The sequence below is a fragment of the Echinococcus granulosus genome (assembly GCF_000524195.1).
Source record: "Echinococcus granulosus chromosome Unknown EG_S00067, whole genome shotgun sequence".
Classification (NCBI taxonomy): domain Eukaryota; kingdom Metazoa; phylum Platyhelminthes; class Cestoda; order Cyclophyllidea; family Taeniidae; genus Echinococcus; species Echinococcus granulosus.
This window is the reverse complement of record NW_020170447.1, coordinates 284499-297695: the sequence shown is the minus strand read 5'-3', so window position 1 is coordinate 297695 and position 13197 is coordinate 284499. Positions and strand designations below refer to the sequence as shown.

At 43.7% G+C, this 13197-nt stretch overlaps 1 protein-coding gene across 1 annotated transcript in view; it reads left to right on the top strand. All coding sequences in view use genetic code 11, as the record gives it.

Moving 5' to 3' along the window:
- Window positions 1-6135: 6135 nt before the first annotated feature.
- The window catches only part of EGR_06991 (Receptor-type tyrosine-protein phosphatase zeta), a gene marked incomplete at both ends in the record, with an annotated part of 29417 nt that continues 22355 nt past the window's right edge, over window positions 6136-13197 (top strand). Inside the window, 3 exons of the mRNA XM_024496240.1 lie at window positions 6136-6282; window positions 7171-7347; window positions 7819-7953. Coding sequence (XP_024349357.1) covers window positions 6136-6282; window positions 7171-7347; window positions 7819-7953 — 459 coding nt within the window. The remainder of the gene's footprint in view (window positions 6283-7170; window positions 7348-7818; window positions 7954-13197) is intronic.

The following is a 13197-nucleotide window of genomic DNA, read 5'->3' as shown; positions in this document are numbered from 1 at the left end:
GCCTGCACTCCTTGCATACGCCTTACAAAAAGCGTGTGACGGGAGGCTACTTCTCTGGTACAGTTTATGCAGGTTTCATAATTGTCTCCATCTGAGGGTGGCGGCTCTTATGCTTCATGACGAAAGGTGCTCGAGGTGAGCACCCACTTGACACTTTCCGGTGCAATCAATTACCACTTATAACAACCTTTCGAATGTATTCCTTTCGGTTGCTCCTTGAGAGCTTGGCTGCATGCGGTGCCAAATACTTCGATGTTGGGGGGAGGTGTTAAGCAGTATGTCGATCTTTCTTCATTTTCCATTTTGTTGGTATTTTTAGTGTTATCAGCTTTGAATGCTCCATGGAACGCAGTGAATGACATTTTGAAAGGATGGTGGCTAAGGCATTTATTGCGTCGCAAGCTTGGGTTTGAATTTAAGGTTGCTCAAAGAAGTAAGACAGTGGGTGTTCATTGACTTAGGTAATCATTGAATGCCTTGCCTGTACGAATTTTCCAGTGAAAGGACTTACTCTGGGCCAATGCATTTGATGTGAGTAGGCGATTGATTAGAAAGGTAAAGGCGGAGCTGCGATGGGCTGGTGACCTTGGGATGTCTGGATAAGTGGGTTGTTTGACTAATACTCCATTAATGGTGATCTTTTCTTTCCTCACGAGTATCTTGCTAGCGTTGAAAACTACTGTGAGTAAGGGGTTCCTCCCTTTAAGTAACTTATTTTTGGCTGCATCACGCTTTTCGCTCACCACTGTTTCATGCGAATTTCGTCTCTCCACTTCTGTAATTTGGTTGTTTTTCATGCCCTCACCTCGTCATACCATGATCGGGACTCGACTTTTAGGTGCTAAATGCATTTCCCATTCAAAGTCGTAATTTTTTGTCTTTAATGCTTTAAAATCCCTAGATCTCGTCTGGTTTAATGGTATGGTGTTTTGCCCTCCACCCTTGTCGATAAAGAGGAGATAGAGATGGTCGTAAATCACGTTACTGTATGTGAAGTGTACCTTAAAGGGGTTGTTACTTACCTCTAGAGGGAGGCTTTGGGCAATTTACCCACCCTCTGTTACCTCTTCTTCCACGGGAATCACTGTTACTGTTATCGTTGATGCGAGCTTCCCATTCAGCAATTCATCAGGGACGTGTTCTGTACCCTCCAGAAATCGACGCCAGATGTCAGCAATCTATCATCCTTGCGGCTTGTATAGCATATTTTGATAGCATTTTCGACTTTCCCGTGTATTTTTGAGGCGTTAAATCGTACGATTCACTTCATTGAAATAAAGAAAAACTCGAACTGTTCTTTTATCACTCCATGTCTTTATTTTTACCTCATCTTCGATGGTTTCAAACTTATATGTGAAGGCTTCTAGTTTTGAAGGTCCTGTCACGTCCAAAGTATAACGAAATCCCTCAAAGACAATTCGGGTCACAACTCATAAATACTAGGATTCATATTTCCTGACAGAGATAAGAGAAAGCAACCTCCAAACCTTTCGCCTAAAATGGTGCTTAATACGGTGCCTAAATCACATGCGTTTTATCCATTGTTCCTTTGAGACTGGTAGAAATACTTAAAAAGATAAGTTGTCTCATTCGTTTTCCCATTGTCTTGAACTTTGTCTAATGTAACGTAGTGACGCCACTTGGTGCGCGTACTGTTTTCCTTACAAACAAGTAGTTCCGTATGCACGGGGTCGACTTCAAGGTACACTTCATGACCGATGGGGTCAATCCCCGTGCTCAGTAATACGGTGTGGCCCAAAGGGCAAGCAGTATTGACCTTCGGACTCTGTTTTCCCTAATATGTTGAAAATAAACAGCATGAAATTAGGCTTCAGATGAACCAGTATACTTTTGTCCAAAACAATGAGACAATATTCCACATTCACCAAGGGAATAGTATACTTTTATGATATGTCCATGCAGGATTCACCTGCAGCAATAAAATTTACAACAAATTTGGCGATATTGTTACCTTCATGCCTATCCGAGACCTCATCCCTTACTGAGTATCCATTCTATGAAAAAAAACTGGTGTCGACGAAGGTTACATTGCTGTTAGAAATTGATAGACGTGCACCACATTAAGTTGGAATAAAACAGTTCATTTAGTCAAGAACTACTAGACTGCGCGTCCATTAGCAAAACCACAAAGTATGGCCAAGATGAAAGTAGGCTTTGAAAGTTAAACCTTTTAATTCATTGTACGCCTAAGTAACTCCTTCCTTTTTTTTCCTCCTCCACGATGCACGCGCAGATGATCACACACGAGTGATTCTGAAGAACGGACGCAAATCGGACTACATCAACGCGAATTACGTCGACGTGAGTGACTCTCTCTCTCCCCACCTCGGGCAGATGGTGGTTTGCGTTCTTATTTTTCACCCACCTGCCTTGCAACTACACCACTTCTCTGCATGCCCATTCTCCGTCGCATCAATTGCGGATTTGACTCCTGTTGTATTCCCAAAATTTATCACGGTTAAACTGGGAAAGCGAGCTGTCGGCGAATTCAGAGGCAGTGGATTGTTTTTCACTTGCAGTGAAATTATCAGAACTGCTTTATTTTAAGAGGCGTTAGGATGGTTGATGAGATTTCGATTCGTTTAATAAGGGACGGTGCCTCGTTGAGACCCAAGGTGCCTTTCAAGAACTATCGGGCTCTTTGAATGCCGCTCTCTCTTTGTAGAAATTACTGTTTGAGAGCAAAACCCATTTGAATCTTTTAACAGGGTGGTTTTATTTTGGGCGATTTCCTTTATCGCTTTGATGCTTTTTGGAGTATTAAGAGATTCCAAGTCTTTTGATCTCACTTCTTAAATGTACTTCTTATTTTGGTTTGATTTGGGTTTGTTTAATTGGATTCCCCCTCTAGTTTATGGAGTTTTTGCCTTACTTCATTCCTACTTTTCATTTGCTTTTTTCGGTCTTTTGTAGTCCTAATAAGCACCAGCTTTAACTTACCTTTTACTGGTTCTACATCCATACTATATCAGTTTTTACTTTGTGAACTGTTTCGATTTGTTCCGTCCCAATTTCACTCCACTGTTGACCAGGATTCAGAGGATGCCGAAGTAGCTGAATTCTGCCTTCCACAGTGGATCATGCATCCCGGCGTAAGCCTTCTTCAGCTTACCAATGTGCGCATTGAAGTGCCTTCTCATTTACGCACACAAAGGGACGGTTGAGATAGTTTTTAAGGGCGCTGTGGAAGCCTGTTCATTTTCCACTTTTGTAATCTAAAGCATGCTATATGATCTGCTGTGAAGGATGATTCTCCTGTTCAACCAGCTTAGGGTTTTTTGCTTTATGCGGGTTTATTAACATGCGATGTGGTGAATGGAGGCAGTATGGCCCATTTCCCGAACGTCTCTTCATCTGAGTTTATGCATAATGGTTTCGGCACGCGCCTGCCCTTCTTTTCGTCTTGTTTTTCTAGATGAAGGAGCGAGAGAATGAACTAGTGAGATCCCCTATTCCCTAGCCATTCAATTAGCTCTGAGTCACGGCAAGCAGTGAAGACGGTGCATAAACAAACTCTTGATTACCAGACCGATCTGCTTTCTAAATTCTTCCCACCCAGTGAAAATGAGCCTTGTTTGGGAAGGGTTCTGCCGCATTGATGAGATATGTGCATTTGAGGTTTGCTATTTATTTTTGTTTCAATGATGAACTCTTTTTCGTTGGAAACGAGACTTTTTGCCAGGACTTAACCGATCGGACCGTCAGAACCGTAGGTGGTTCAACTACTCATTCACCACAGTGTTTATTTAGTCGATCTCGTTGATGCGTCAGTGTGTTCGAGATTTTTGATTAAAATAAACAAACGCCAAGAACGCTGACCCTTAGGATGTCCTGGTTCGGTTACAGTGATGCTGGCTGACACCTCACCCTTGTGCTAAGAAGGATGGCCTGCAACTCCCAAAAACATACCTGCTTCCATCTCCTGGAGGTTATCTTCCCCATGCCCAGTCCTAGAGCGTTTCGGGACTCGCGTCCTCGTCCGGCTCTCCTAGCTGCCTGGTATCACAAACTAATAGACTTTAAGTGTTTTAGCAATCCTCGTAAGTCCGAGGCCAATCAAAATGCAGTAACGATGCGAGAAAGGGACCATCGTGTGTCCCCAACGCTCGGTTAGTGAGTGCGTAAGTGCGAGCTGTGTCCCCTGGCTCCGTCACGTATGTCGGCAACGCGAATGTGCGCAGCAGCGTCTTTGTCTCTTTGGTATGATCCTTATGGACTCAAAACTTGAATTACTACTCGAGCATCAACTGAAATTAATGAGTTTATTAGCATAAACGGTTTTGACTCTGTCCATTCAATCATTCACAATGGCCCCAACATCAACTGATGCTATTGATGAGGTCATAGTGGAGTTCCACTATGACCCAGAAGACAATGCGTTTTATTCACCATTCAAATAGTATGAGGGCCCATTCAATATCGAACTCGTTGGAATGATGACTCGTAGAAGGTTTGTCTTCTTCTGAAACCCGATACCATCACGTAATCCATGCGAATGCTTTCTTGATGAGGCAGCAAAATCTCTGCAAAACTGCTTCAATAAAGGGTTATCGCTTTTCAGTGTACGTTACAAACACTTGAAGCTGGATCTGCATGGGGCCGACGATCTCTTTACGTTGGAAATGTAAACTGAAATTCTTAACTGTCATTCAGTTTAAGGTCCCATTCTCTAGTCGCTCCAATTTGCAAATATTTGAGTGCACGTGGTGGGGCACCTGGAATAGAATCCAAATGTCAATTAAGGCAGTCGCTGACGCGTACCAGTCCCTAAATAGTCTGCATCATGACAACACTTTGGTTCTGTCTGAAAAGTAAGTTATTTTCCATTGTCCATCCCGTGTACCGGTCAGATCAGTCTGGCTCACTGAAGCCTGTTCTGTCACAATCTGGTCCATGTTGCAACAGTCAATACCCTGGCGGTAAGACCTAGGGCACCTACTTTTTCCCCCTCTGGCAGTGCAGACAACAAAGTTGGGTGTTGTTAATCGTATCCATCCAAATCTAATGCCGGCACCAACTGGCTAAGGTTTTGTGATCAAAGCAAGCCTGGCCGCCAGAATTACGTCATGTTCCGTTACAATGGCCATCCTGTGCGGCTACAGCAGGGCACCACCCCGGACATCATCATTATCTTGGGGGATTTATGGCGCCGATCGGTAAATCACGGGTCCGGTGGATTGTTTAGATCACGGTTCAAATGTTGGTCAGCCGAACCTTTCAAGACAATTCTAGCGTTGTGTCTTTTTGTGAAACATCACATCCTGGAACTTGCTGCACCACCAACGATGACTTCAATCTACTTGGCCTTCGCCGGTTCGATTAGCTGAATCTGGACCTAGTACCAATCGGAACGAACTGGGATTAGCTGCACTCAGCTAGAGTACCTCATAAACCATAAATGGAAATCCTCAAGAGGTTACATCAGCTTTCCACTTGACTCACGTTAGCCAAAACTATCCTCCTTCAATACCTTGGCCTCATCTAGAGGATCTATGATCATGACTCCACGCCGGTTTCCTCAAACCAGTCGTTATGGTGGATGCCTTTTTGAAGTGGCTGGTAGTAGCATCCATTATTCCCTCTACTGCCACCGGAGCCCTTCGTCAGAGGCAACGGAACAAGTTGCTTCGTGAAATTGCCGCGGCTTGCGCTGTCAACACGCTGTTGGATATGCCTTTTACCGTGCAACCCTCAATCCTATACATAGTCAAGCCGTGCGTTCTGTTAGAACATTCAAGCAAACACTACTGAGGGCATGAGAAGATGGGGCAGCTGTTTTCTGCTGTCATCAGACAACTCGAAATGCTTCCTTGTGAAACTGTCAATCACCGGCCTAGTCGCTAATGTGGCTCAAGCTTCGCCCGATCAATGCAGCCATGGTTACTAGGCCAAAAGACGGCTTTAAAGCGGGTTTAATGGAAGCTTCATCGGTTGCTAGTGTCTACACTCATGATTGCCAACCGAGACACGATTGGTGGGTCGCTTAAAAATTTTTAGTAATTGCAAATGGGTCATACGGACGTCAGAATCGGGAATGACACTTGAACGAGGCATTGGGACCAGTTGCGCCTGCGGCACGCTGGGGAATCAGCAATCCGATGGAGTACTCTGCCGATGGGCACACCGTTGGACACCTACCGAATACCACTTCCCTATGTGGATTCTGCTCCACAGATTACCAAGGAGAAGGTCCCGACTGACCCGTCTTACCTATTGAGACGGCGTCCCAGTAAGCAAAAGCCCAGAACGGGAAACTTGCAGGTGGCCTCCAGAAGACGTCGCTACTAACGGGGAGTGATGTTGAAGATTTCTCTAGCCCCGGAGAACACTCTTACTTTGGTTTTACTTTCTGAAAACTTTCCATTGCTGTCCTGATTTCTGAACAGCCTGGAACATCTCGAAACTCCTACTCTCGTTCGTTCTCTTTAGTTGGTTAATATCACGCACTGATGAATTTTAGATGTGCTACTGCAAGTTTATTCAAAATATTATAAATACGTGAAAATGAAACTACCACTCTTCTTAGTTACTCAGCTAACAGGGACATGCGCATATGTCGGACCTCTTGCTCACTCCTGTGGACTGGCTATAAGGGCCTCCGTGCTGGAGCCTATTTCTTTGATGCTCAGATTGGCTCGTATAGGAGTTAGCACGGCGGTATAGTTGGTGTCATCATATTATCCATTACCTGCATTCTAAGCCTCTTAAATTTTTGCATCCGAGTTAGGCTTAATCAGTTGAAGTGGAATTGAGTCTTCCGCTAGAAGTTCTCGTACTTGCAGTGATTTAATTCTTCATTAAATTGCAAGCCTTGATTTTGGAGGAAGGGCTGTTCATTCCCTCCGGCGGTGAGGTTACCTCCGCGTCCCCCCATGTATTGCCATCCATTCCAGCATCCGGTGATAGGATGACAAGGAATAAGTCAACTAAGTGGACATTTTGGCTCGGATGCGTAAATTGGGAAGTGTGTTTACCTGGATATTTCATCAATTCTGTCAAGCGACCTAATAGGTTTGTAGGATTTTCAGTATTGCTCGGTGCACTAGGTCTTGTAATCCGTCCCTAGTTCACTAGTGAGGCACTCTGTCGGCGTCAGTGATCTTGTATGGAAGGGCGGTTTTGTCCTAATCACCAGATTCGCCGATCTAGACGGCTGGACGGGAAGACGCCATGTTTTCGTCTGCACACTCAATGTTGCAGGCGGTCTGTCTACTGATGGCCGTGGATTCACCACTGGCACTTGTGGCTGAACAAGGGGGCCGCAAACGGGAAGGGTGCTGCGAAATGCCCATTCTGAGGGAGTTAACCATGCCGAAGAGTTATAGTGTATATCCAAGGTCGTGGAGGCCTTTTGTCTCCATCTGGATGTAGCCGCTTTCTGAGAAATTATGTTCATCGACGTCTGCGTGACGTGCCGCAGCCTTGAGGCTGCCTTCCGGATTCTCATGACTTGGCGTTTCTTGCTTTCCTTTCAACACAGGATCTTTCATAAAATATAGCACATGTTCTTCGGCAAATAAAGTTGTCTTATTCATTAACTCTTTTATTACCATTTGGCATTGATTAAGCTACAAAAATTGGTATTTGGTACTTTACGGTACTTGTTTGATGTTGGTAACACGAATTCCTGAATCTGCTATTAGGGCATTTTTAGAGTTCGTTTATGCCAATCAAATTCTATCTAGTAAAGGTGGTATGGTAGGTCAAGCTTTTCTCTGTTAAAACGATTCAGCACGGAAGAATTAAGGGCTTTGTAAGTTGGACAGTCTTAGCCCTCTTCCTCTTCTTGACTTTCAGGGCTTCTGCCGTCCGCGGGCTTTTATCGCTGCTCAAGGTCCGAAGGACACCACATTCGACGACTTCTGGCAGATGGTTTGGGATGAGAACTCCAACATCATCGTTATGATCTCCAACTTTGTCGAACGTGGCCGAGTAAGCCTTTGCATGATTATTTTTTGGAGGAACACTCACTTCTAGATACGCAGTGAATGTCATTTCTGACTACTGTGCTTCATTTAAGTTGGCCCACGCCTAAACTGTGCTAGAACAGGCTTCGTGACCTCGCATAATTTAAGGCAATCGCTAATGCAAATAATATTTTTCCCAAGCGAAATCGCCCAACAAGATTCTAACTGTTCGTCTGAGAAAAGTGTGCACCAGATAGTGGCCGATATGTCTGTTGTAAAATAAAAGCAATTTCATGGACCAAAGCTGGTATGATGTAGAATTGCACGTTTGATTCAATCACTCCAGATGCTTTTTAATCACGATACTTATGTCACTTGGTTTCTCTTCCTTTGTGCGGATGCGGAAATAAATATTGGCATTATTAAACCTTCCACTTGGTTTGACCGGTGTAATCAAACTTTTTCCCCTAAAATAAATCGTCCATACAGCAACATCGTTTCGCTTCAAATTCCTAGTGAAATAAAGTAACAATTACTATCTTCAATTTCCAATTTCCGTTGTTTGGAAATTGCTGTGAGCCATTTATGCACTCACCCATAAAGTGTAACCAGTCCCCATACTTTTTGGTCCGGGTGAATGTACTCTCGGCGCTATCATTTCGAACAATCTACCCCTGCTGACATGAATTTTGACGAAATCGTGGGTATTTGAAATCCCCATCTTCCGTACAGTAAGCTTTTTTTTCTCAAAACCTGTTGTTGATCTTCGAATTGACCGAGAAAGTCCATTGTGCGATACGGACTTTTCTCATGAACTATTGGAGGTAACAGTTTTTGGCCGATTTTGTGATTGGGTTCTCTGCTGTCTAACTGTCATTGTTTTTGCAGCTGTTATTTGCCGATCAATCTGCTTGTGGCACTTGTATTCCCCTTTCAGACATCTACTCTACTAACTTGGATTTGGAAAAATGGGTTTAATCAGTATCGTCTCTGTGTCATAAATGCGCATTTGCATTCCTCTCTGAATATAATATCGTCTCCACAATTCTTTTGAGGAAGAAAATCCAAAGTAATGTTTGAGGTTTTTTATTTTTTTACGAGTCACCGAGAAGGGAGACTTTTTTGTTTACTTATCTGAAGGCTTATCTGTCGCCAAGCCACCGTAATTTTTTTATGCCGGAATCGCCGACTGCTCAGGCAAAATTGGAGTGCGTAACCAGAGATGCATGCGCATTGCTGTTTTTTTTCGCCAAAAGAAAGTACATCTTCTTCCTCTTCGTCTCGCTCTTTGATGACTGCTTTCGGTCGGTCTGCTACGATGCCTAACTGCAGACGCCAGTGGTGATGTTCTCTGCATACACACTCCTGGAATTGGTCCAATTGGTGGCACTGCTTTGGTGTGGGCGAAGGGGGTGATTTATTTCCTGCTCTCGTGGTTGAAGAAGAGTTGCCTCCCTCCTCGTCATTACAACCATTATTTGACGCAAGATAGACAAAGGCTGACCATTCCATTCCGCAGTCGAATTAAAGATTGCAACCCTTATCTTGTATGGAAATCTGTACAGAAATAGGCTTGGGCTATAAACGATTGTACTGTAGCGCCTCGAGACTTCCCTGAAGACGAAGGAAGACACGACACTCGGGCGCAATATGCATTGTCGACACACAGGGGGACTTAGGGACTACTGGCACGGTCCAAAGGCCAGTCCACTCCGTGAATGTACGATGGCAGAGCATCAAAGTGGGCCCTTTTTCAAAACTGCGAGCCAAAAAACAATAGCGTATTGTGCTACAATGCAGGAGCAGGGCATGGTGAAGGCTCTAATCTGATTTTGGGACTTTTTCCCTTTTCTCCTTCAAAGTTGTCTGATTTTTATGCAAAATGGGTGATTTGGAAGACAGGTTTTACAACTTGCACTGATGTGTTTGTGATTAAAATATTGCGCCTTATCGAATCTACACTCTTCTGCCTGAAAAGAAAACTGAGTCCATAAATGAACTTTCGCTGATATTTAATGAATGATCACATTCGTCTGGGCCTTTCCTAGGCGGATTTTAAAATCCGCAATGGAATTTTGCCCTGGGTATTAGCGTCTTTTCGAAAAGCTGTCTCACACGCCACAAATTCATTTGATCAGTCTTTCTCTTACCTGGCAAGAGAACGAATCACTTGGCGCTCTGTTACAGAAAAAATTGGGGAGAGGGTAAAACTGGCGCGTTACTTGTTGAAGATTTGTGGATGGCAATTGAAAGGCATCCCCGCTGCGTGTCTTTTTTTGAAACAATGAGGGCGGAACAAGGAGCACCTAAGTGTGTCCATCTGAATGCTTCCTCGGTTAGGCCGGATGTCTCTAGTACTTTTTATTGACTGGGATGACAACGACTGTGGAAGAGCTTCGGAAATTTTGCATAGGACAAAACTCTCCCGCAGGGTAGGCGTTAAGTAAACTAAAATAGCAAAAGGAGCTACATTGACTAGGCGAATACAGAGAGCTCTCGAGGAGTCCACGACCACGAGAAGTGGAAAAGGAAACCCGAATGGATTGAAGCATTGTTGGATCAGTATCCAATTTAGCCAGTATCTACCTTACAGAGGCGCATATTCATGGTATTATGAAAAGGTGGCAATTCCTGGAATCAGACGATCACTACCCAACGACGACGGCGCAATGCGTCTTGTAGTTGACACACAAACGACTTGCATGACGTAGCTTTCCTGTGGTGGAGGTTTTCTCTCATTAACATCTTTTAAGTCAGATTTATCGCGGGGACTTCTATAAAGGTTGCACGTTGTCATGAATTTGGGAAGCAGAAAATCTCAATGGATTAACGAGGACGCCTCATGGTAAAATTATGCCCTTCGTGCCAACTGATTGTACCGAATCGTGTCACAGATTGGTCTGCTGAACTTTAAACAATAAGATAGATGTGAACTTTACCTAAAGCTGAGGGTGTAATGAGTATGTCCCCCAAAAATAGGAGATTTTGTCATCAGGGTCATCAATTATCATCCGTGGCAATTGATGTCGTATTGGAACAATAAAGCAACTAGGGTGTGGTGGTTTGCTTGCTTTTGAGACCTTGGCACTGGGGCCATTAAAATGAATCTCATGTATTCCTAGTCTAAGCCCCGAAGGGAATCAACCTGGGCGACAATAATAACGCTTATGCTAATGAGGCACAAGTGTTAGCCCACGTTGTAAGTGCGTGTGTTCGTGCGCGTGCCTCGTGCTTCATTGGACAATAATGGCGCGTCCTTGAGCGGGCACACCACTCACCAGCCTCCGGGCCATTAAGCGCTGCCTGCTCGCCCGTTCGCCCATGCGTGGGTCCGTACCCCTGCCTGTCGCCGTGACATTCGTTCATTTGAGATTAATTATTGCCTTATATAGGGGGGCGGAGAGGGGGGATCGCGTCCGTCGCTCTCGGACTTATTTCAGGTGAAAATGGCCACTAGTGTATGCTCTGACGAGTTGTGGGTTGATATGTTGGTTCTTGTTGGATGGGCACCTGCGCTGTTATGCTTTGCCTTAGAGTATTTTAGTCACAGGAGATCCGACACCCGATCTGATGAATCTTGGAATGCTGATCAATTCCAGAATTTTCAACCACTTTCTGTTGTTAGTAAGCAATTTGGGGAATGTTTGAATGTTTCTTTTGATTCAATAGCAGCTTTAACTGGTATTACGCTTCCAAACATCTGAGGTTAGATTACATTTTGCCGATTGTACAATTCAGTAGTAGATCCTTCGCCACCTCCGGATACATGAATGTCTTCCGGCTCAGCTAAACGGAATGAACCGGTGAAGTCTTTGGCTTCATGTAATCCATGCCCTTGCTGACATTGAACAGCAACTTCTCTACGAAGTGGAGGCAGGGAGGTTTGTTTGGACAGTTTAATTGTTTATGTTAAAATCAACCAAGGCCAAGAAGACTGATGGCGTTTTAGGTAGAAATTCTCTTAAGATCATGAAATCAAATTGGATTGGTAAAGTGGCAGAGGGGTGAACCTCTTCCAACAGAAAATTGTAAATGAATGCTATCCAGTTTGTCTTTTTCCCCAAAATTTTTAACTTAATGACGGGTTATTGGCTTCTCTTGGAACCCTAAATCAGTTTATGCATGGTTTTATGGCCTTCCTCTTCGGATGCTATGGGAACGATTGCTTTGCATTCTTTTGAAGACTTAAAATTGACCTGCTCCCCTTGAGAGTTCGCCAATGAATAAGGGCATTGACATTTGGTAGAAACTAAAACAAGTGCAGTCACCAGCATTAATTGGAACCAGTAAAAAGCGTGCTATTCATTTTATTGTCAGTTGGTTAAGTTTTATGACAATCTGCTACGATTTTTATTAGCTCCTCGTATTGCTAATGGCCGATTTCAGTCGAGTTAGCCTCTAACAACTCAATAGAAACTACGTATTTGTGGGAGACTCACTTTCTGCTCCTGCTATTTCGAGTCTAATCTATCGTTTTAAATTAAGAGAGCTTGTGAGAATTCTCCTGTGTTTGCACTTCTCCACATGGGAAGCGAAGTCATTTCTTCGTCATTTGTAAGGAGCTAATTAAAGGTGGCTTGTATAGGCATTTCCACCGTATCTCAATTCCTTTGGTTTCTAGAAACACATCGGGTACTTTTTTGGACAACACGAATAGAGTGCGGTCGGAAAGTCCCAGAGTAGATTTCATTCAAAAGTCCCTTGGGATTTTGTTTCTTCATTTTTTAAGGATTTACAGTAACCGCTTCCGTAGTTTTTTTTTCGGGTCTCCAACTTTTGCCGTATCCACTAATAGAAAAAGACTTGTTGATCCGATTGTCGTAATGAAATTCACTTGAAACAATCCACGTAATGAGTGACACAAGCCAACGTGCTTTTTTGCGAAAATAAGAAGGGTAATTTTTTTTTGGCATTAAAACAAAAAGATGCGGAGGATTAAGTTGGTCTTGTAAGAGAGAGAGGGGGCAAGATGCTGCCTTCCACAAAATTTCATTTACTCTCCTTGGATCAAGAGTTGCTTAGACTTTTTTAGTTGGAAAGTTAGGACCAGTCGATGCAGAAGGTGACAGTACCTTGGAAATTTCAGAAGTCCGATTGCTTCTTATTTTAGAAGCAGCTTAACACGTGCACCTTGAAAATAATCTCCTTTCAAATGTCAGCAGCCTGGGGGGGGCTAGACTTTTTTCCTTGACGACTGAAAAGTGTTTTAGTTTCACTTCTGACAAGTATGCAATTAGCCCTCATTTTTAACTTTTCACCCCCTTTTTTT